This window comes from Oryzias latipes, chromosome 20, assembly GCF_002234675.1.
Source record: "Oryzias latipes chromosome 20, ASM223467v1".
Taxonomy (NCBI): domain Eukaryota; kingdom Metazoa; phylum Chordata; class Actinopteri; order Beloniformes; family Adrianichthyidae; genus Oryzias; species Oryzias latipes.
Window position 1 is genome coordinate 9,078,385 of NC_019878.2, and position 25,063 is coordinate 9,103,447.

The following is a 25,063-nucleotide window of genomic DNA, read 5'->3' on the forward strand; positions in this document are numbered from 1 at the left end:
AAGCCAGTGAAGTTGTTAGTTCCTGCTAACAATCTAGCTGCTGCATTCTGAACAAGCTGGAGACTTCTTAAGGAACTCTTAGGACACGCTGCTAACAAAGAGTTACAGTAATTGAATGTTCTGCCGGTTCTGGTAGAATTTAAGGACTTCAACTCTGAGACTTTCTTGTTTTTGTTTTCTTTTTTCAGATTTTATTCTTTTTTTTAGGCAGTAAACTAAAAAGATGTTTATGGGTTTTCCCACTTTACACTCCTGTTAAAAGGAAACCAATTTGAGATGAACCCAAAAGTACTAAAATGGACACATGCTTAGATAAAAGTCTTCAGTGTTTTTATTTATTTATTTGACAAGCAGCAATGTCATGTTTGTCACCTCTTTTTTATATTTGAAAGTAGATACAATAGTCAGTATACCAGATTTATTACAATAGTTTTCCTAACTTCAGTACATGTAAAGAAAAGAACTCACAACAACTGCAAACGTGAGAAAAGAAAGCATGGTTTCCATGTGTAGCCACCAATGCATAATTGATGTCAACTAATTTGTTAATTTTCGTTTTTTTGTTTGTTTTTTATTTCTATTCCTTTTTTTGTTTACCCCTCCCCCCTCCCCCCACGGCTACAGGCATTTTCTTTGACGTCCACAGCGGCGTGGCACTGGTGACGTTGTAAACAGCTTCAAAATCAGACGTCTGGAGGAGGAGTATGAGTAAGCCGGCTTAATCTGAGGTGACACGATCGCTTCTCTTTTTGTTCCACAGATGGAGGCACCAGTCCTGCTTCGGTCATGATGGAGACGCTCCACAATAGTGGGGTTTTGTTGCTGCTGTTGTTTAGAAGGTTTAACGTCTGTTTGCCCATCAATCAAATGGCTGAAGAGTCTGTAAGCAGGAGTTCCCTGAACGCCTCCTCCTATGCGACGTAGCTGTACTCGTCTGCCGAGGTCTGGCTGCGCTCGATGTACTGCTTGTCGATGAGCACCTCAATGCACTTCTTGATCATGCTGATACTGGGATTAAACCTGGCTTTAGACTGATTGATGACCTGCACAAAACAACCAATAAAACATCAGGAAAACTCGTTAGCTTACAATAACATGCAGGTGCAAGAAAATTCAGATTTTCCTTGTTTGAACATTTTTTTCCAAACCTCTTCCAAACAGCACAAAGGGGGAATTTAGGCAATATGTGATGACATTTGAACAATGATTTAATAGAAAACAGATTTCTTAAATATAAAAACAAAACAAAACAAGCTTTCAGTATTGCACAAAACTCATAGAGTATAATATCATAGGAATGGAGAAAACAAACACACATTAAGGCCTGTCACTTTTTTTTTAGGAGTTCCAAACGAGTTTGGGTGTTTTTGCGAATACGCTAACACGGCTAACGTGACGTGGAGTTAGACTGTGGTTTTTTTTTTTCTTGTTACTACATACATTTACAAGAATAAAGTCATAAAATTATGAGAAAGAGTCGTAAATTTACAAGAATAATAAGGCCTTATAAAAACACCAACAAAAATGGAGAACACCCTAAATTCCCTGTTTTCAGATGATATATTTTCACTAAGGAGATCATTTCTGTTCAGTTTTGGTCAACTCAGGTCTCGACAGCAGAAACACCAGCGGCCCAGAGGTCGGAAATTCTGCCGTCCAAACACCTGCGTTCAAATATGGATTTGACATTTCTGTCCATCCTTCATTTACACAACAAATATTAAAAAACTGCGGTGGCTGACAGGGCTCACACTACATACAAAAGAAACAATGCAACGGCATTACCCGAAGCACAACGAAATTACCCGTAACACAACGACATAACCGCAGCAACAGCATAAACCGCAGAACAACAGAAATGAGGACTTTTTGTTTTCTTACCGGCGGGAAAAAAAAAAAAGTATTCACAAATATTTATATTTAAAATATACCTGCACATAAAAATCTCTAAACATTGGAGTTATGTAATAGCTGTTGCACTGCTTTTTATGACCAATAAACAAAAGCTCAATATTTAAAAAACAAAGACTTGCTGTTAGTGCATCAGAGTATTTGCTGTTGGAAGTTGAGAATGTTCTGTAAATGAAGGAAATATCAGCTTAAATATATTGCATTTTGTTTTGAAAAACCTGAATATTTTTTAAGTGGCTCTTAACGTTAAAAAGTAACCATTGGCAACCGCACAATGAATTTACTGATTCAAACTATTCTATACGACGGAGTTTTAGGGCCACAAAAAAACAAAGTAAAATTACAAGATTTTAAGTCGTAAATTTATGAGAAGAAAACCTTGTAATTTTTGAGACTAAAGTGGAGGTGAGCATACAGAGCAGCAGGTGAACGCCACGCAGCAGCAGAGCAGACCTACTAAACTCAATGAAACAGGTGAGCTGAATGTTTATTGATGACGTTCCAAATGTCTGGAAGCTCATTTGATTCATGATTTATCAATGTTTTATTTATTGATGGGTGGTTTGCAGGATCTCTGCAGCCCGATCGTGAAGCCGTCGGGTGTCCCTGCAGCGTTCCACTTCAATGCTTTCTTCTTTCTACGTCTGTGTGACGCTTCCGTCTGAGGAGGAGCACTTTTTGGGATTGTCAACGTTCTAATGCTAATATAAAAGAATATTTTCATGCATCCTTAATGTTTTATGTTGAAACGGGACGTTTCATCTACAGGAGGGGGCGTATGGAACACTGTTTACTTCCACATTGGTGATCTGATGACAGGTTCATGACGTAAGGTGACAAATGAACTTCAGGGTTTGTGAATGAAAAGGAGAATAAAGGCTGCAGCGGTCCTCTACACCCAAACGGGTCTCTGAGTTCCTTGTCATATGAAACTCCGCTTTACTGACACTGAACCCAGGAAAGCTGGCTCCACTAAAAATAATCTGATTTTGAGTCATCAAAAGTTTCAGAATATCTTTGTTTTAAACCTATAATAATCCGGAAATAAAGCTTCACAAAAGGCTCCACATATTTCATCTTCAAGCTAGGCTCCGATAAACGGAAAACGTTGGTGTTTTTCCTCGTTAATCTATGACTTATTTCTCGTAAATTTACAAGAGTTTAAGTCGTAAATTAAAAAAAAAAAAGACTAAGAGCCTTAGATGCAGATGTCACTATGTGGAGAGCTGGGTAGATTTCTATTTTTAGACAAAGGTATATTTGTAAGAAATTACGTTATGTAGTAAGAAAACCCCCTAATCTTGTCCAAATGTCACGTAGCTCTCAGGAGCGCCGAATAGTTTAAAACTGAATTGTTCTTTTTCCGCCAGTAGGAAACAAAAAGTCCTCATTTCCGTTGTGCTGCGGTTATGCCGTTGCGTTGCGGGTAATGCTGTTGTGTTGTTTCTATGTACGTAGTGTGAGGCCTGTCGGCCACCGTAAAAAACGAATAAAAACAAACAAGTTCATTAAAGAGAAATACTCATGGGAAATACTGTAACAAACAAATTCAGTGACATAAATGGACGGGATGTGCAGGAAACATTTGGGGGATAAAAATAAAGGATATTTAGAAATAACGTAAACTCTATTTTTAAACTGAATTCTTAATGTTTTAATGTATAATTTAAAACCAAGTAGTTATTACGTCAAAGGATCAACTTGTTCCTGCAGTTTTCCATGTTGCAGGTGGCGTTTGGAATGACGGCGATCTCCACTCACCTCCTGGATGAGGGCGTTGTGCCGGAGGACCTTGCGAGCTTTCATGATCCTCACTATAGCAGCTTGTAAATACATTTTACGGTCTTCATCTACGGCACTCCTCGTCTGCTCCATCTCCTGAAAAGTCACAGGGACACAAAGCGCCGGCGGCATCCGTAATCTGGCTGTTTTACTACACGCTAACCGTGCAGAGAAAAGCTGGAAGGTAGAGAGAGCGATTCTCTGACCTGCGGTGTGTCTTTCTGCATGGATGTGGTGATCTTAAACTTTGTTCTTTTACTGGTGAAACTCATATTTAACGAAAACGTAGACTCCGTTTCAATGTCCTCCTGTGGAGACAGAAGGGGTGACGCATTCGAATGAACATTTCACAGGTTGAAGCAAAGTTGTCACCTAGAAACGGTCGAGCAAAAGGGAAATCAAAAACCTTTTCTGAATCGTGGTTTAGCATTTTGACATCCAGGAGGGACTTGACGGTCTTCTGGAGCTCCTTCTCATTCATCTGGGTGCCGTCTTGTAGCTCCTTGTAGGTCACCGTCTGGCTGTTGTTAAAGGCCAGCAGCACAGCCATCTGATAGGTGGTTACCATGGCAACATAGGGCTTGGACAGGTAGTTCATCTTCACTTCGCCTGTTGGAGAAAATTTGCAGCTGAAACTGGCCCAGGTTTGGTTTTCTCAGCGGTAAACACATTAAAGTCCAACTGTTTGGTACCTGTACAGAGGTAGTGCAGCCAAGTCAACTTCCGCCCACTGAAGTGCTGATTATAGAACAACTCAAACTAGAAAAAAAGAGGGGTGGAGTCAAAAGCGTGCTCTTGTCATCGCTCCTTTCGGTCTACAGCTCAGTAGCGCAGCTCACCATCTGCACACTCTTTTCTAGCTCCTGGGGGATGGCGAATGTCGAGGAGGGGACGTGTGTGAGGGGCCAAGCTCCAGCCTGAAACGAGACCGAAAAAATGTCAACAAACTGCTATGTGTGTATGCAAAAAAAAAACCCCGACTTTGCCCCCACGTACTTGTAAAACGTAGATCTGGAAGCTGATTCCCAGGTCCACCACCGTCTCCTGAGTCTTGATGAAATTGTTGAATTTGTTGTTGAGGTCGGCGCTGACGCTCATGTCTGTGTACATTCTGTGGAGTTTGCTGGTGAACTCATAGCCACAGGCTTGCTGCGAAGCCAGAAGGGGCATTAGGAAAGTGAGGAACAAGCACACAAAAACTGGCAAACAAGGATCCGACCGCTCAGAATTTACCTTTAGTTTGTTGATCATGGCTTCTTCTGAATCCATCGACAACGATAAGCCGTGTATTAACCTCTTTGCTAACATTCTGGCATAAAACTGCAGAAAACAGAGAAATAGTCTATATAGTTAAACGACACATTAAGGGTTTAATGGCCATCCCACCCAGGGCCGAAACATTTCAATATCTGAAGACAGCAGCTTAACCTTTTGACACCAAAGATTTAGTGCTGACACTCTTTGGACAAGCGTAACGCTATATTCACGCCAATTTATGTGTCAGCGGCGTCCAGTTTCAAGGTCAAGTCGATGCACAGATGCAATCAGAGGTCCTAATTGCAGCAGCCGGACAGCCCCGTGTTTTGGGCGTCACAGCATGTCAGGAGTTCAATTATTTGAACTTTGAAGACAAAGACAAGTTGCATCAACCAATCAGGATCTTTGTTTAAGAGCTTGTCTCAGAAACCAGCGTCAAAAGAAAAGCGTGCGAGTCGTGCTCAGTGTGAACGATGCAAAACTCTTCACCCGTTCACGCAATCAACGCAATTTCAATGGATTCTGAGGCTGAAAAAAGAGGCTTTGCGCTGATTTGCAACACTTTACAGTAATAAAGTAGATGTAAATCACCTGATTCTGTTGCAAAGAAGTGCAGCTTTACGTCGTTGCATTACATAAAATGTTGCATTTCTGTGTCCTAATCTGTTGGAATCACATTTGTTGTGCATAACATCAAAGAGTTACGGTAGTTCAAAGAGCCTGTTATTTAGGGGTTAAAGAGTAAAAAGTAAAGCAGGGGGTCTCAAACTGGCGGCCTGCAGGATTTTTCAAACCCCACAGGTGATATTTGCAGCCCCCAACTTAATATGAAAGTTTAACGTCAGTACGAGTTTTGCATGAACGGCACTTTTACAGTGTTGTGTGCAGAGCTGACGAGCCGACCAATCACGGTGGGGTACATGGCTCTTGGGGGCGTGACATTGGACGGGCTTGATAGATGTAAGCAGGGAAACGTTTAGGGCAGACCACATTCATTTTCTTTTATAGCATGTATGACTAGATGCCTGGGTTAAAATGTGGCAAAATGTGGTAAAAAAAAGACAAAATCCAAAAACATAAAACGTAAAAAAAAACATAAATAAATTTTGTTTGTCCCTCACGCCGGTTTATACTTCACAGCGACCAGCCATCGCATCAATCGTATCCACAATCACCCAGTCTAGTTCATTCTAATGTTGGCTGGTTTCCATTGCGAATGTCTGCTGTATGAACTTCTGAGGGCGGGGCTCTAGACTCTAGGGTCTAGAATTTTTGCACTGGTTGTACCTAACTTTTTATCTTAGGTGCCCCAGCATGAAGGTAGTGTACCTACCCTTCTCGACCACATGGCATTTAACTTAACATTTGTTTCTCCTTCAAACTGGTAAACATAAAGTCCTTTCTTTGAAATACAGTTCTACAAGGTAGGTAAGCTGCACGCGTGTTTCTCATCCAGTGATGATGAAAAAAGTCAAATTCTTAGGTCTTCTGCTGCAGCTGGACATGTATCTGCGTGACCTTTTCACCAGCACAGTGTTTCCTTGTTTATTTCAGGAGTTACGTTCTAAAAATAACCGTGAACGAGGAAATCTCCGGAGTAGGATTACAGAAGTTTATTGGCGGTAAAACTCCTCACTGCCCTCTTTCTCAGACAGACATGAACATTTTCCCACTTTTTTCTCTTGTTTAAATTCTCAAAGTTCAAACCTTTATAGTAATTAAGTCCAGGATCTTAGAATGAAAACAAAGATCAAAGATTTCTGTAGATCTGAAAAGCTCCGTGTTTCTGTAAAGGAGACACGGCATGGAGGAGATTGATTGACAAGATATCCAACCAATCAGGACACAGAAGAGCATGATCTCTCTAACGAGTGAGCGAAACCGCAAAAGATGAACTGCGACGTAGAAAGGAAACACTGTCTTCTGTTCTACTTGACAGGGATTTTCAGATTGGCTCAAATTGGGGCACAGACGGCAGAAGGACGGATTCAAATATGTTCTATGTGGGTTTTGATCGCATGGCAAGACTGAAAAAAAAACAAAAACAATGTGGATCTGATATTGTTTAGGAGGCCGGACCAAACATGGAGGCGGCCCGTAGTTTGCACATCCCTGGACTAGAGTGTGGTGTAAGGCAGTATTATTAGCCTTACAAATACTTCACAATATATTTCCCACACGCACAAGAATCGTTCCATTTTTATGACGTCCCTTTAGGTGGCTGTACAAGGCTTAAGGGAAGATCCACCTGCGCTTCCCTTAACATGCGGTCGCACCTGTCTACCACCGTCCCCACCTAGACAACCCAAAATCCCACAGCACCCATACGGGTCAACCCTGAGTGACTAAGGCTTTACAAAGACTCGTTAATGACAATCCGTAATTACCTTTTGAAAGATGTCTTTGTCGTCTATGTACTTGAAAACTGTGATGAAGCTGGTCAGCTTGTCTTCCACTTCATTTTCCGTCATTCCCTTTGCAGACTTTTTCAGTAAGTTGTCACAGTATTTTGCCAGCTGCATGGAAAGGCGGAGGAGGGGAACGACCCGGTCAATGACCTGCGAGGAACCCGAACCGCACATGTGCTTGCGTGTCTGCGTCTGTACTCACAAGTTCCGGAGCTTTGCAGATGGACTTAGGCTCTCTGAAGTTAACGACGGATGTCAAAGCCTGAGGAAGAGAAGCCAACATCATCGTCTAAGTGTTACTTTTTATTTCTACAGGAGAAATAATTCCCTTTTTCTCTGCGTTACCTTATCAAGGGCACTCATGAAGTGCTGATCTCCATTGAGGACTGTGTTGATGAGCTGAACGAATTTACTGTGGACCTCCAAAACGGACTCCACAAACAGGGTTGGCATCTACACACATTAGAGGGACAGATTCTTTTCAGCATCCGAGAACATGCACCCATTCAGACAGTGCTGTGCTACTGACGTTTTCCTGAGAGAGGTTACTGGTGCCTCTGATGCCCTCGTTGTGGATGTGAACCTGCAGCTCCTGGATCATGTGAGGCAACCCGCTGGACACAGCCCTCAGCAGGGTGTACATGTTCGCCATGTCTGTGTGAAACAACAACCAATGAGCTAATGAAACGTCATCACTGACGTCAGGAACTAAACAAATAAGAACGGCACACCGACCTTCTCTCTTTTCCTGCCGAATAATGTTCTGGCACTCCCCGTGCAGGAACTGCAGATGATCGGCCACCATCCTCTGCTGGCATTCATGAATGACTTTGGCATAGGAGCTGGGGTGCAGGTACTTCCGGCACCGGACCTCTTCGTCTTTCAACCGCGCCAAGACCTTGTAGGGCGGAGACGAGCACAAAGAGAGCAGCGGTTGGCACAGTTTGAGTGGGAATTGAGCGTCAACCGAAAACGATCCTCACTCCTGAACCGTAGCAGACTAACAAATGCCAGGTCTAAGGGTGCGTTCACAGCAAATGTGATTCATGGGTCAAATTCACGCATCCCTCTTTTCTTTTGACGTGCAACTAGTTAGCTGCTCGACGCTTGTCCAAAAATCTGCCCATAAACTTGGCGATTCTGTTGTGTGTGGGAGGAGCTACGGTCTATCGTTTTTAGCCTCAATGTTCCAAGGAAGCTTTGACTGTATATCTCATATAGAGTTGTCTCAATACAAATAAGAAAAATATCATACGTTTTGGGGAAGAAAACGATCAGACTCTCCTCCATGTTGGTTTTGGACTCCTTCTGCTGATCTATCCATTAACGTGTCACAGGCCCAAACTAAGTCCTTAATCGCTCGTGTGAATTCTTCGCCAAAGTTCAGATATTTGAACTCTGGAAACATCACGCTCCTCCGCTTTGTGCCACCTGAAACTGCTAGTCTATCCCGCCGCACCCACCAGTCAATTTGCGCCGCAGGACCTCTGATTGCGTACACTGACTTAGAATTGACAGTAGACACCCAGTCGCGCAAACTACATGTGGTGTGAACGCAGCTTCAGGGTGGTGTAAGTTATAGTGCCCATAAAGCGCAAACGCAACCAACTGGGTCTCATCTCAGATAACTAAGATCAATTACATAGATTGTGTGATAGACACTACAGCTGTGTGAGTGACAGACAGGCAGCGGCTGAGTCCTTGAAATGAATATCAATTAGATTCAGTAAACAAGAGGTTTTTTATTTTTTGAAAAAACAAATAAATAAAAATCAAGGCTTTGTGGGCAAATTCAGGTCAGTCATCTTTGTTTTGTGTAGCATCTTTTATAAGCAAACCCCCCTTCAAAGGGCTTCAAAAGAGACTTTTAGCTTTAAAAATGCACCATTTAGATGAATTATCAGCAGAAAAACCCAGAATGAGTGTAGGGGAGATAGGATTTAAAAATATGTGACACAGAGAACAAAACCCTTAAATTCAACTAGAAGCTGGTTTCATCTTTGTTCAGCATAGCAACTAAAGTCCTCCTGGATCAGAACCAAAGCGTTCCAGCAGTCATGGCAGCTGCAGACAACAGTTGCCCAGGGGTCACTGTTGTGTTAAAAGCAGAGCTAATACTCCGTCAACAGATCCTCTACAACAATCACAGCCCCCGTCTGGGAACAAACCGAAAGCCGAACCGGGCTTTCCTGCTGCCAGCCGGAGCGTTTCCCACGGCTGCATTGGTTGAGTTATTTCCCGGCTGTCCTACCTTCTCCATGTACTGAGAGCAGTTGGATTCCTGCATTAGATTGGAGGCTTCCTGCTTGTAATATTCCCCGGTTTTCATCAGAAAAGGCCCTTCAAAGATTTCCTGATAAAACTGCAACAAAGAACCCCCCGCCCCCCAAAAAATCAGCTTTTAATTCATAATAATTACGGTTTTAGGGGGATATTTACCAAGGTAGTGATGTTTTTTTTTATTCACCTTTAGCGGAAACTTCTTCTTGTACTGTTCAACGTGAACAAAGGAGTTGATAACGCCGTGGATGACTTTCTGGTTGGGGTTCTCGCCACAGCGATCACTGTAAGAAAGAATCAGAACAGCTGTAATGACCGAACGATATTATATTTCTAACGGCGGACGTGCTCCAACTGGACGGCGAACAATGAAGCCCAAAATTTGAAAGAATGTGGGGATTTAAATTTAAAATAAAAAATTGCTTTCTGGACTTCCAAAGCTCAAACCAGAAATCGTAGAGCTCCGCGTTCGGTTATCCGATCTGCTCGGGCCAACATTCTCAATCTGCCTCAGCAATTGTTGCCTGTTATTTACACCCACAGAGGAATTGTGGGTAACTTAATCACATCCATAGCTCCATGTTAATTCACATTATGTACACTTGAGTCAACTTTGATGTGCAGTCAGAGCTGCTGTTTTTCACTCTGAGATTTTATTCTGAAAATCCTGAGAGCATGAAAAGTCGCTTATTTCAAACTAATCCAGGAATTTAAAAACAGGATTGAATTTTAATAATACATTTATTTAATAATAATAACTTTAAGAGTGTGAGACTAAAGTAACTCTGGGGATATTTAACTGCACTCTAACATTTGAGTGTGTGTGTGGACAGGCCCCGGCCTTTTTGTACTACATTTGAACCTTACCGTAATGATAAACAACCAGTAAACTTGCTGCTCTATGCTGCTTCATTGTCTTATCCCCCTCCCCTCCTATTATCACCCTCGTACCCCCCCCCCCCCTCTCTAACATCCCTCCCTCTTCTTCCCTTTTCTGTCCGGTCCAACACCAAAGATTTTCAAACATGGTTGAAATGAATAAAGTTTGGCCTCAATTACAAAAGGGGTTTATTCAGACAGACCTTTGGTTTGTCTGAAGATTAATAACCCCTCTTGTTAAAGTAAAATATGTCCAACACAAGAGGCCGTCAGCTCTCATCTGCCTGCCCAGCTGTTGGACAGGACAAGTAAAAAATAAATAAATAAATAAATAAATGAGGGATGGGGTAAAAAATAAAGAAATGTTCCCATACAAAAACTGGTTTTTAAGTAAAGTTTTTCAGGATGGACACTACCACATGGTCATTGAGTTGATCAATCACATTACTATAATAACTAACAATTAGTATAAACAAAACAAACATACTTTTTGATTTCATTTAGCAACATCCTGATCAGGACGGCCTGAAGAGGTTCGATCATCAACTTCCTCCACATGTCTAGAGCCAACTGGAAAGAAAAGACACAAGTGTTACAGGGCTTTCTGTGTGTATAATTATTATTCATTACTATGTTTCGGTCTCTCCCAGTAAAGCTGCATTCACACTGAACGACATTGGTTTAAGAAACATGTGTGCATTGCCTCTAATTTGAAATGTATCACATTGGAAGCTCGACAATGATCCAAAAGAGTTTTCTTAAACCTGCCACTCCTGCCGCTCGTCGGAGGAGAAGCTTTTTAGCCTCGTAGCTACATTATGGAAGACACTGGTGATGTTTAGAGATCGGGTTTATTCATTTTAAAGAGCTCTGCAAAAGCACTGACAAACACATGTCTGGGTTCATGAGGTCACTCAGAGATTCTCCCCCCTCCCGTGATTTGATGTAAGAAAAGAAGAAGGAGAACAAATCTACCTCTCCAATCTCCATGAGCGGCTCGTTCATGTCCACGCCGCCATAACCATACTGTAGGTCTGCTTCTGTCAGTTTGTTCTTCTTGATAAACTGTGTGTTGAGATACCTGTACAATGAGTGGATGGCAGAAACATGTTAAAAAGAAAATGTTTCTGCAGTTTTACAAAATTGCAACATTAAAAGAAAGTCAATTTCATGATGAGTGAACAGAAAAGAAAAACCTCTAATCAGTCAAATATTTAGAAAATATTACACTTAAATCCAGAATCTGTGCAAAACCTGAGAAATTAGATGTAAACATTTAGAAAGAGTCTTTCACTTTATAACTAGTTTGGTGTTCCGTTGGATTGCAAACATCCTCATACTTCAGCCGTTCAATGGACAAAAATACTTTAACTTTAGGAGGAGTTCATTTTGAAATCATAAGGTTAGATTTTTATTTAATCTTTAGTGCAAAATAAATGTACAGAGTTGCTGTTTAGGTTCTTATTTTTGACACAAATGGGGATTGACGAAGCAGATGACAGGTGGAAACATCCAAATATTTACCGTGTATCCTCACATCCTATTATCATCTTTTCATCTATTTTTAAAGCGTTCCCAGATTATTTTCTTTACCATGCAATTTTTAGCCAAAATCCAAAAAACCTGTTTGCTGAGCAGCAGTGGCCCACTAAAAATTGAGCTGTGGGCGGGACTGAGGGACTGACGGTGCAGATCATCCCCACCCCCCTTTCCCTCCCAGCTCCTGAAAGTTCTCTATTTACACTCTCCTGCTGGCTTAGAGCCCCTCACACCTCCAACCTAACATTAGCTGTACAACAAAAATGTTAAGCAATATCGGAGCTATCCAGCCAAACAGTTCTGATCCAGATGCAAGCTCAGACAAAGACGTGCATGGATCTATTTGTCTACGAGTGGATGTATCAGAATGGAGCGGAGCAGGAAGTGTGTGGCACGCCCAGCGTATTTTCTACGTCCCAAATAAGCTCTTTTTTAAAAAACTTTTTTCCTCTACCCCTGATTCACAACAATTTGTATAAACGAATACTCAGAAATGCAATTGAGCTCAATTTGCATGGAGTAATATTAATGCCACCACGTTGCACACAAAACTTTGTGTTGCAAAAGAAAATATTAAACATTTGCATAAATATTTTCATTGGAGTGGGTCTAATGAATGAGGGCTTTGGGGTTTGTTGCCAAACTGACATTTTTTTCCTCCTTTTTTGACTGATGGTCTGTCTGACTTCCTTTGGCTGCTCCTCCTTTTCCACTGTTTCTGCACTAATTTGTTGAAAATTCAGGTTACAGTCAAACACTCACTGGTCTCATTTACAAAACGCTATGAAGTCATTTAAGTGCAAGGGCAGAGGTAAGGGGAATAAATACACATCAGAAAACCATACAGTTAAGAACAGAAAACATCTGTGAGCATATTAGAATTTGCAAGATGATATTTGAAATAGTTAGAATTAGTGTCTGGTGAAGTATTAGTTTAAACATGAGACTCGAGAATTAAAATCATTTACTAAAGATTAAGGATGGAAGAAGTATCTGAATGCAGAAAAATCAAATGCGAATTTTTAGTTGTCTGGCATCCCTGATTAGCGATCTTTATAAATATAGTAGTATAAATAACAATACAAGTCATGCAGGCAGTGTAATTATTAGTATAAAATGGCAGAATATTGATTGATTTTTAGTATACAGTGTTCCCTCAGAAGTAACTCTAAAAATAATCCACGATAGGTGAAATCAGTGAAGTAGTCATGTCTGTTTAGTACAATATTTTAGATGTTTAAAGGCTGTAAAACTCCTAACTACACATTTGATACACTTTTCTCAGACAGATATGAATATTTTCACCCTTTTCTCTCTTATTTAAACTCTCAAAGTTCAAACCTTCGTATAAAAATGAGTCCAGGATTATGGAATGAAAACAAAGATCTGATTGGGATTGAAGATATACATCCATCTATCAAGCTGATCCCATTCTATACAGGAGACACGGCACAGAGGAGATTGACTGACAGGGTCTACAGCCAATCAGGACACAGAACACAGTGCACCAACAAACAGAAAAAGGGCTGGAAAAGATGAACTGTGATATAGTGAGAAGCCACTATATCACATATAGTACAAATGATATTTAAATGTATAAAAAGCAATAAAAATCAGTGTCTGGCATTTCATTAAATATTTATCCTTTAAAAATGAAAATAATTTACAAAGGATCAATTATTATAGTGCTGTAAGGGAGTTTAAATAAACAAAAGATGGATCCAATACCTCTGGATTTCCCTTTAAAGAACTTCTTTGTTTCAATATTTTGTGTCTGAAAAATTCTTTCCTTTATTTATGTTACAATGAACATGAATTAAAATTCCACCGTATTCCAAATGAACAGTTTTTTTTGGTAAAAACAGGTTTCCCTAACTTAACTAAATTGGTTTTGGATAGAAATAAAATAAATAAATAGATCTAACAGCTGAATATATTCTGGATGGATTCAGTAATGTAGCAGTGTCCTCCAGCCCTACCCTGTTGCATGCTGGTAGATGTCAAAAAATACAGTTACCTGTACAAGCAGTCCATGTAGTCAGCGCCTTTGCTGTATTCCTCCCAGTATCTGTGGTACATCACTAAAACCTTTTCCTCCGACTCCAGAACTTTCTAGAAGTACATTCAGATATTATTACTAAAAAGCAAGAACTTATGGGGGAAGAAGCACTTCTTTTTTTTCTCCCGCAAGAGCGTGAAAGGCTTACCTTGTATAACTGTCGGACATGATTTTCAAGAAAAATTTTGGTCTCCGTGTATAATCTTTCCCCCAGGGGTTCTGGGTATGCAACACATAAGGCATAAATGTCGCTGGTGTCTGAGGTCAGGATCACAAACCAAGAAAACATCTTTTTTCAGACACATTTATCTCAACAATAGCTAATCTGTATTTAGAAAAAGATGAAGAACCCATCTACCCTATAAAACAGTGGTCCGCACCTTTTTCAGGCCATGGGCCGGTTTAATGTCAGACAAGAAACGAGGTTCAAGTGGCCGTCCGATTTGTTTTTTTAGCTAAAGGTTTTCCTTAACTTTTGAGGGTAAAGTCGATCTTCATCCTCTGTGAAATATTTGCCACTTCTCTAAACTTTATTTGTACACTAGATTTCAAGTAGGAACCATTAAAAAGGGATATAGATTTTCCCGTAACCCATAACTGTCAAAGTAGAGGCCAAAAAATCTGATGCCAACTTCAGCCTCGTCAGACTTTTAGGGTTCCACAAATATAAAAAATAAATGAATAAATAAGACATTGGTCCCTAAAACTTTTTTCTACTGAAACAAACTTTCCATATGTGTTTTTTTTAATGAACTTTGCCAGCCTGGGGGTCTCAATTTAACGGTCGGAGCAGCAGCTTTAAGAAAGTAGAGGATGGTTTTTTAAACGTGATCGAGCAACTTAACATGCATCAAGAATGAGTGGAATGTGGTGAAGAGAGTCGAGGACTTTTCCCAAATAAAACTTCTTTCAAAATCAGATGATAAAGAAAATGGGAAAAAATGTAGGTCGTGTTTTTTTCTCTCTCCCACGGACTGGCCTGGAGGTTGGGACCACCGCTATAAATTGCCTACAATCTTTAAAAAAAAAAAAATCTTTAAAAGGATACGAGAATCTGTCATTCCAGGTGGCTCTTTCAACATAGTCGAGCATCACAACAGCCTTGATTGTCGTCAGTAACTTGTTCCATGTTTCATCAAAGTCCACCACCCGCGGCTTTAAGGACATTGTAGTTTTTCCTTCAGCCTGACTGAAAAGAAGAAAAGAACAGGAAATATTGAAAGATGTTAAAGTCCCATTCCTTTAACTATGATTATGCAGCTTTTAAGTCCAAAAAATTAAAAAAAAAAAAACTTTCATTTTCTAGGCCATACTTTCTGCAGAGCAGTCCGCCCCACTTTCCATCACCCATCTACTCTCCCACTCTCGTACAACCCCTCACACACCAAGCCCAACATTACCAATGCAACAAAAATGGGAAGCAATATTGGAGCAATCCAGCTGTACAGTTTTGAGCCAGATTCCAGCTGAGACGAGGAAAACAGAGACGTACATGAATGCATCAGAATGGAATGGAGCAGGGAGCTTGTGGCCCGGTCACTGTAGCTTCTACGTCACAAATACGATCTTTTTCAGACAGCAGTTTTTCATCTGCTCCTGACTCACAACAATTTGAATTTAAAAAATACTCTGAAATGCAGTCTTAGGTTCAATTTTCTTTATATTATGTCCTCCACCATCAGAAAAACGCCACAAGAACATGTTATAAACACCAAACACAATTTTTACTGGAGTGGGTCTCTAAATGTTTGTTTTGACAGCACAGTCACCAAAATAAAGGCTGTATGACAAAAAAGAAACTGATAGTAAAAAAAAAGAAGAAGAAGGAAGCATCATCAAATACAAAACAAAAGTATACGAGGATTTCAAAACAGCACCTGGGAAATTAAACCAATAACACGATTTGAACATCTTTACCAAATAAAACATAGTAACAAGGACATTTTTAAAACAATTCTTTTGATCATGGAAACAACACTCCATAGCACTATTATGTCTGATAATCATTCTGTTCAACAAGAAGAGGCTAACAGCTAAATATTTTGGAGAAAAGTAAAGAGAAAACCTCTGAGCAGCAGCGAAACACTTCATAAAAAATCTATCAACGTTCAAATTAATGCAAGCAGTTGTAATTATTACGTCAAGTGGGAGAAAGAAGGCCCTGTATGTGTTCTTTCATGTTTGTCGTCATTCATTTCAATTGCTATAACGCAACATTAAACATCTCAACATTTGTCTTGAAAAACCACGTCAATATTTATTGTGACTACAATTATGCTACCGAATGCTGTCTCTCCATTTTAGCATCCCTCTGACATGTTTGTTGAACCTAGCTAAAAAAAAAAAGGTACAAGCTAGCGGAATGCCAATCCAAAAATAGGATGTTGAGCTAAAATGCTAGCTTACTGCGCGTTAGCATGTCACTTCTTCCTGTTCAACTGAAGGCAATTTTAAGGCAAAAGCTAGCAATTAGCCAGCTAGCTGGCGGCTAACGATTGCTCAGCTATAGTTAGCAAATTGTCATACAAGAAGTTTCCCTACGTAAACCTTGACATTACGGCAAAGCGTGGCGCTGATGTTGAAAAAATCTGATTACTTATTATAAGCAAAGACTTTACAACTAACCTTAATTCAGTAATTACTTGTTTAAAAACTCCGGTTTCTCCGCTGTCACAGTACTGATTTGACTCACAGGTCTTCCCAACCACTAGGAATATACCACTTGACTTAGGTGAACGTTACAGACAAGTGTTTATACTTTGTATGAATTTTAGGAAACAGTAATTTGTCTGAATTGTATCTAATATAAATTCATTAACAACAGATCATAGATATAAGCTTTACATTAACTAAAGCGCGGCAACGTTAAAAGAAAAACCCCAACCAAAAAATGGTATCGCCCAAAACTACGGAAACCTTAAGGAATCGAATTTTTCAAACACCGGTGTATTCTGTTTTTATATGCTCTATTTTTTTTGAGGGGAAATGTGCATTTATTCCATTTGTGTTTAATACAAATTAAATTAATTGATAAATACAAAAAATAAACACTTCATATTTGCCTCACTTTTAAATAAGTAAAGGTTTTTCCAGAAGCTACTTGTGCCAAAGTAGCTTGGCTTTGCACGTTCTTTAATCTCTTTGGTAAATTTTCTGTGATTTCTTTTATTACAAATTTTCACTCTCCCTTTTTTTGCTTTGAAAACATGCATTGTTTGGCTTCCACCACCATAAGAATATGCCGCTTAAATTTGAATACATCCTGACTGCCTGCTACTTCAAACTAAATCCCAAATGTTTCTTTATTTTTGTTGAAGGTCAGACTGTGTATTGAATCAATTAGTTAAAAAAAAACGTTCAAATGTCATAACTGACTATTAGTACTTACAGTGTTGTTCTTTATTTACTACATCCCTGATTAGCTAAAGTTAGTTTTAGTGCTTGTTTGAAGAAATATATCATAGCTGGTAAAATTAATGCATTTTGGACACAAATTTTTGTTAATCAAAACATTTTTAACTATAAATTTGCAATTTTTTTGTTTTGTTTTGCTCTGCTTTGTTAGAAAAAAATGGAAAATATTCAACCAGAAGAAGTTGTTTTTAGCTTTTACCAAAAACTTGAGGTATATTTTGAATTCCTTACAAGAGTATTTTTTTTTTGCTTGCTTAAAGAAGGAAGCTGTTATTTTACAAAAAGGAGGATCAGATGCTCCTTTATATAAATCTTCATTTTTCTTTTATACAAATACAGTCTTGTTTTCCATAGAATGACTTCCAGGGTGATGCAGCTAAATACAGAAGAGAGTGATCAGTCACAATAAGCTCCAGCTTCTCCCAGTTTGATTCCTTCTTACCTGCAAACTAACAACAGTAATGCAGGTAAACATGTCGATAGTGGTTAACATGACCACCTCCACACCCACTGGTTTGTGTTTTCCTTGGTCTTTCAGGGCTGTGTTTTGATTCCCATCTCGACTTTTCCCCTTCGGATCTTCAGGGCGTTACAGATAACCAGCCATTTACAAACAACCCACAATTTTTAATTGTAGGAGCCACAAACACGCCAGTTGGTCCAGTTCAGACAGGTAACCCCTGCTGTTTTCTCTTAAAGTTATTTGTTGTCAAATGTGATTTTTTTATTTGTTTTGTGACAGTAACAGCAATACAAATATATATATCCTTAATCTCTCCTAAAAACATCTAAAAATATTTTCCTGTAATCCATGTGGATTGTATTAAATACATACATTTATATAGACTATTTCATGCAACATTGTGCAAATCTCTCATTTCTTTTGTTTAAACAAATGTTTAAACAACATTTATTTTGAATTTTATAACCACTCTCATTCTTCAGTTTTGCATGGGAGCAGTTCACTCCCTAGTTTACAAGAATGACGCCAATTAACAAGAAATCAATTAACTATATTATATTATTACATTATACAGAGGTGTTATTAATGCATAATTTAGCTGCAGTAGCCCGGAAGCGTCTCCTCAGAGTAAAATGTCCTCAGTTCTAGTCTTTACTTACTGCCATTAAAAAAAAAAAAAATAGATCAAACAGTGAGGAGGATTCCAATCTGTGTGGTTTTCATGATATTACGGTTCGTCAAGATCGTTATTGTCTGTAATGGCAAAGTATCTAAATAACACAGAGTTGAACTTAACCGCCATTTTTTATTTTATGTCGCTGTAATTCAGATGGGGGAAGCTGTTGTTGAAGAAAACATAATTTTTTGTGAACGTGGAGTGATCCATTCTTTAAACAGTACAGATAAAGGAGGCAAAACTGTTGGGAAATGCGACTGGGAGCTAATCTTTTTTAATTATTATTAATCAAGTACAAGTATTCTAATCTAGGAGAGAAACTGAATGCCTACATCAGAGACATCAAGACCTGGATGACAATTGATTACCTCCTTTCTGAACCCACAAAAGCCTGAGGTCATTATACTAAGTCCTAAAATCCTCAGAGATGCTCTGTCTGCTCAGATAGTCTCTCTGGATGGTGTGAGTTTAGCCTCCAACTCCACAGTTTGAAACCTAGGGGTTCTATTTGACCAGGATTTATCATTTAATGCTCACATATCTCAGGCATGCAAAACTGCATTTTTTCACTTCATTATAGCTAAGATCAGAAATATACTCTCTAAAAGTGATGTTGAAAAACTCATCCATGCATTTGTTACGTCTAGGCTGGATTACTGTAATTCTTTGTTAGCTTTGTTAGCATGTCCTAAAATTTCCTTAAAAAGTCTTCAGCTTGTTGAGGAGGCAGCAGCAAGATCGTTAGCAGGAACTAACAGAAGAGAACACGTCACTCCTATGTTAGTTTCACTTCACTGGCTCCCAGTTGATTCTAGAATCAAGTTTAAAATTCCCCTGCTTACCTACAAGGCGTTACACGGTATGACCCCATCCTATATTAAGGACCTCATAGTGCCTTACCAACCAAACAGAACACCTCCCTCACAAAATGCATGTCTGCTTGTGGTTTCTAGAATTAGTAAAAGTACGGTTGGAGGTAGAGCATTTAGCCACCAAGCCCCTGTCTTATGGAATAAACTCCCAGCTCATGTAAGAGAGGCCGACTCAGTTTCTCTCTTTCTACAGGCTTATTGTAAGACTAGCTAGTGTTCAGATAATATTTACCTTACTGTTAATTTTTTTTAAATTAAACTTAACAATAACAATAAAGTTGTCACTAGGATGCCAGAAGTTTTAAGCTGGGGAAACTATGGTGCACTGGGGTTCTGTCCTCTAGTCTCGTCTACTTCTACTCTCTTTCTCTCCTCTATTCTTCATAATTTATTCATCATTTAGTTCTCCATGCCTCTGTTTGGTGCAGTGTGATTCGTGTACTTTCGCTCTGTGCTTCCAGATTTCAGTTGGCTCATCCGTGCTCCTGTACCTAACCGTGTACCTCGTCTCTGGTTCGTCTGCTCCTCCACTTGGCTGTGGATCCTGTCTCCGGCTCGTCTCGCGCCCCCAGCCGTCCCCCAGCTTCATCTGGATGAAGATCATCTGCTGGACTTTAAATATGTAGTTGTAGAGTTAGATAAGCTAATTCTCTATAGGAGTTCTGGCATTGCCTGTCCGTCCTGGGGGAGGATCCCTCCTTCATGTGGGCACCAAAGAGGTTTCTTCGTTTTTTGCGGATTCCGTTTTTTTAGGAGTTATTCCTTACTGTAAAGGAGTGTCTAAGGGCAGGGATGTCCAGTTTAGTTTAGTTAAAGTTTAGTATTATCCTAATGAATTCTATGCATCTATAATCCCCTTTGATTCTATTTTTACCTTACAATTACAGGGATGAAGCCCATTGAGACGACTGTTGCTGTGAATTTGGGCTATATAAATAAAATTGAATTGAATTGAATTAGGAACAACAAATGTACCAAAAATGTACAAATTATGGGAGTAGATCTTATTCAAATTGCTTAACTGTTCCAATGTTGGTCACAAAGAGGAAGATTTTTGACCAATTTGTGGCTGAACAACAGTGACTGACGCTCACCATGGCCACTTTATTAGGCACACCTTGCTAGTACCGGGTTGGACTCCTTTTGCCTTCAGAACTGCCTTAATCCTGGGTGGCATAGATTCAACAAAGTACTGGAAACATTCCTCAGAGAGTTTGGTCCATATTGACATGACAGCCTCACACAGTTGCTGCAGATTTGTCTGAAGAAAATATCCCCCACACCATTACACCACCACCAGCCTAAACCATTGATACAAGGCAGGATGGATCCATGCTGTCATGTTGTTGATGCCAAATACTGATTCTACGTGGTGGTCACGTCACATCAGGCAACGTTTTTCTAATCTTCTATTGTCTGTTTCTGTGAGTCTGTGTGAATTGCAGCCTCAGTTTCCTGTTATTAGCTGACTGGAGTGGCACTCGGTGTGGTTCGTCTGCTTCTGTAGCCCATCTGCCTCAAGGTTGGACGTGCTGTGCGTTCAGAGATGCTCGTCTGCAGACCTCAGATGTAGCCAGTGGTTTGTTAAATTCCTGTTGCCTGTCTATCAGCTGGAGCTGCCATCAGAGTGTGAAAATGTGTTTGCATGGGTGAATGGGTCTGTGACTGTAAAGCGCTTTGGGCCTTTGAAAGAGGGTAGAAAGCGCTATATAAGTATACGCCATTTACCATTTACCGGTCTGGCCATTCCCCTCTGACCTCTGGCATCAACAAGGCATTTTCGCCCACAGAACTGCAGCTCACTAGACAGTTTATCCTTTTCAGACCATTCTCTGTAAACCCCAATAACCTTTCTTCTCCATCCTGATGCTCACTTTGAACTTTAGCAGATCGTCTTGACCATGTTTACATGTCTAAATGCTCTGAGCTCCTGTCATGTGATTGGCTAATTAGAAATTTGCATTGACGAGCCGTTGGAGAGGTGTGTCTAATAAAGTGGCTAGTTTGGATGTATAATATGTCACATAACTGAGTAAAATAATGGTTAAAGGTTAAATCTGCTATCTAAGTTGTTTATTATTAGAATTAGCGTAAAACAGAGAGAGAGAGAGAGATTATAAATGGTCAAAGAAACCTTATTAAAGTTAATTTTTTAAAATAATGAAAATGAGACTTTTTGGGTATTACTGGGTTTTGGTCAGTAAGAAAATGGACCAAAGGGTTCTTTGAGGCTACGTTCACACCGCCCTCGGCAAGCGACCACTTCAGATGAAAAGTTTTTGTTAACTCGCATAAACACAAGTTTTGGTCTTCACATGTAGCTACGCAAGTTTTTACGACGGTTGTCCGGCTCTGTTTACAAAATGTGTGGCTTTAAACGTGCGTTGCAAGTTAAACCAGGTCAAACTTTGACCAATCAGGGACTCAGATTTGATAGGGGTGTGGTGAAACTCACAAAACTGAGAGCAAAGCTGCTTTATCTGGTGAATCTGGGGCGGCCGTGGTGCAGCAGTAGGGCGGTCGACCCATGATCGTAAGATTACAGGTTCGATTCCCGCCTTGCACGCCCATGAGTCGAAGTGTCCTGGGCAAGACACTGAACCCCACCTTGCCTCTGGTGGTAGGCAGGCGCCTGTGTTTGGCAGCGGAGCCGCCACCAGTGTGTGAATGTGTGAGTGAATGTGTGTGTGACTGGGTGAATGGGTCTGTGACTGTAAAGCGCTTTGTCCTTGTAGGAAGAAAGGCGCTATATAAGTATATGCCATTTACCATTTGAACCCATGTGCTGATGACGACTGCATTTGTTTTTCAAATTAATATATGTGGCGGCCTCTTTTGGTTATATACGAGACACTTTGAGCTTCAACAGGTGCGTACTTTATTGGTCCTTGACACAACCATCCAAAGCACCACATGTACTCATGCACCGTGAAAACTAAAGAAAAATGCACTAAAGAAATTTTAATTTCACTTCTAACAAAGTTTTCAATGCACAAAATTAGTCTGTGATGTTGCGTAACAAGCACCGACACGATGTGCGCCACCAATTAAAGGACCTTCATAACACTTTTCCATGAATTAAAATAAACAGTTTCACATTTACTTAAAGAAATACAAAAAGCGAACACAGCATCAATATTTAAACCTCCTTCTGCTTCCAAAGGGGTGCTAGCTAAACTGTAGACTCCAGCATACCGTCCATGTGCGTGTGCAGCGAAGGAGAAAAGGAAAGAAAATGACGTGCTTCAGTTGTTGGTGCGTATGTCACAAAGAATGGACCAAATATAAGGAAGCAGATTGGAGCAGTTATCTATGACAGTTAAACTAAAATGCACATTCAGAAAAGAACATTTTCTGTCATTTACAATATAAACTAAGGCCACTCTCCTGACATAATGGTAATTTAAATCTGCCAGTACAAGGACGGTTCTATTTTGTGCCCAAATCACGAGATCTGCCCCACTTCGGCCTTTTGGCACCAAGCCCCTTCCATCTGTAAGTGGCAGACATGTGCTAGTTAACAGTAGAAAAAGAAAAAGAAGTGTCCAGTGTGAACACCACAGGCTAATAGCACGTTCAAAATTGCATGTTTTGGGCATTTTTGAATGCATGTCAAATGCACGGTGGAAACATTGTTTAGGTGTGAAAGGTTGCAGAATTGGGGCTGCACTGCGGTGCAGTGTTTAGCACTCTTGCCTTACAGCAAAAATGCTCTGGTTTGAATCCTGGCTGGATCCTTTACATGTGGAGTTTGCATGTTCTCTCCGTGTATGCTGGGGCTTTTGTCTGGACACTCCGGTTTCCTCTCAAAGTCTAAAAACATGCTTAATGGGTTAGTGTCTCTAAATTGTCCCTAGGTGGGCATGTCAGTGTGTGGCCCTGCAACAGACTGGCGACCTGTCCAGAGGGTACCCTGTTTATCCATTATCTAGGGCAGAGGAAGCCACAACGACATCAAACTTTTACAGCATCCATTCATCCTCTACCACTTTTTCAGAGCTAAGAGGCAGCAGTCTAAGCTGAGACGTTCAGGCCTTCTTCTTCAAAGAAATGTCTCCCAGTTCTGAGGACTGAGCTGAGCTGAGAGACAGAATCCCTCCAGTGTGACATGGATCTGCCCTTGGGCAAAATACTGTACCTCTCTGGGAATCATCCCAGAGAATCTGAGACACCTAAGCCACCTTGATTGCCTCCTTTCAGTCAAGAGGAGCAGGATCCCCTTCTTTGAATTAACATTGTTTTTGCATTATTTTTTCTTGCCTAGGGGCAGCATTGGTGTAGTCAATGGCTTAGAATTTACCATAAGAAGGAAGGTCCACAATAATGCTTCATCAAAAGCATCCTCATCTTGCCTTGTGACCTATATAAATGGATGAGAATAAAATGCAGGAGTCATATAATGTACAGTGAGGACAGCTCCCTCGATATGTAGCGGCAAATACATGTTTTTTTTCTGTTTTGTTTTTCTTTTATTGACTGTTAAAACCTGGAATGCATCCTCGGAACCTGCAGGTGGCACCACAGTACCATGCCCGACTCCTGCAGCTCAAGTAAAGAGCATGTCCACCTTTCTTTCCACAGACTCCTGCAACATTGCGGGTTGACGGCTGCAGGAAATGGCAAGAACATCAAATCAACATTCCAGTGAAATAACTTAACATTAAAATGTTCATCAAAATCCACTAAATCATCTGTAGTTGCCCACTGTCAATGCAATTTGTAGAATTAACAATAAACAGTCAAGAACAAGGAAGGTTAATGACACATGAAAATATTTATGACCGTTTTATTCAGCTAAAATAAGTCAGAATGGTGACAAAGTCTCATTTTTAAATGAATAATATTGCAATTATTCAAACTAAACATACATGGATTTAATCCAAAATGAAGACTTTACTTCATTTTAAACAATCTAATCTGGATTTTAGGATTTACTTTATTTTAATAAAAAATGTCCGAAATAGTCCATTTAATAATCAGGTATGGTCGTAGCCGGAACCGGAACTTCTTGTACAGTAAGGGTGCGTTCACGTACTAAAATATTGTCGTTTTTCTAAACATAACTTTTTGATTAAAAAAAATTAAATGGTTTGCAACAACATTGCAAGGGGCACGTGGAAAAATGTAACAATAACAAAATAACTGTTATAAATACAGTTTGACATCAAATTTAAAACAAACTATTTAAACAAAACTCTTGACAGTTGTTTCTTTAAATGGTCAGTACAAATTTGTTCGTTTTTTTAATGAAAGATTTGGTTTAGCAGAGTAAGTTTTGTACATGCAGACAATATGTTATCCATACCATATACATATATATATATATATATATATATATATATATATATATATATATATATATATATATATATATATATATATATATATATATATATATATATATATATATATATATATATATATATATATATATATATTTTTAGAAACTAACATACATTATTTTAAATTGCAAAACCGTTTCGGTTATTGAAAATCCAACTAAGTGACGTGCACATGAAGGCA

General features: G+C 39.7%; 1 protein-coding gene across 1 annotated transcript; it reads right to left on the reverse strand.

The window, feature by feature from the left end:
- Positions 1-308: 308 nt before the first annotated feature.
- Positions 309-16,865, reverse strand: cul2 (cullin 2). Its single transcript, XM_004080888.3, has 21 exons — positions 16,741-16,865; positions 15,164-15,304; positions 14,264-14,366; positions 14,074-14,168; positions 11,493-11,598; positions 11,005-11,087; positions 9,826-9,922; positions 9,610-9,720; positions 8,094-8,256; positions 7,888-8,012; positions 7,704-7,811; positions 7,561-7,620; positions 7,338-7,466; positions 4,927-5,013; positions 4,690-4,842; positions 4,533-4,610; positions 4,386-4,452; positions 4,100-4,302; positions 3,900-4,001; positions 3,673-3,789; positions 309-1,043 (listed from the first exon to the last, which is right to left on the reverse strand). Exons 2-21 carry the CDS (start codon positions 15,280-15,282, stop codon positions 912-914), a joined length of 2,238 nt encoding a protein of 745 aa, XP_004080936.1. The 5' UTR covers positions 15,283-15,304; positions 16,741-16,865; the 3' UTR covers positions 309-911.
- Between the last annotated feature and the right edge of the window lie 8,198 nt (positions 16,866-25,063).

Coding starts and splice junctions, on each gene's coding strand:
- cul2 (XM_004080888.3), bottom strand. CDS start 15,282: ATGTCCTTAAAGCCGCGGGTGGTGGACTTTGATGAAACATGGAACAAG. Junction 11,088..11,492: donor CGCTCATGGAGATTGGAGAG/GTAGATTTGTTC, acceptor TTTTCTTTCCAG/TTGGCTCTAGACATGTGGAG. Junction 4,611..4,689: donor TCCAGATCTACGTTTTACAA/GTACGTGGGGGC, acceptor GTCTCGTTTCAG/GCTGGAGCTTGGCCCCTCAC.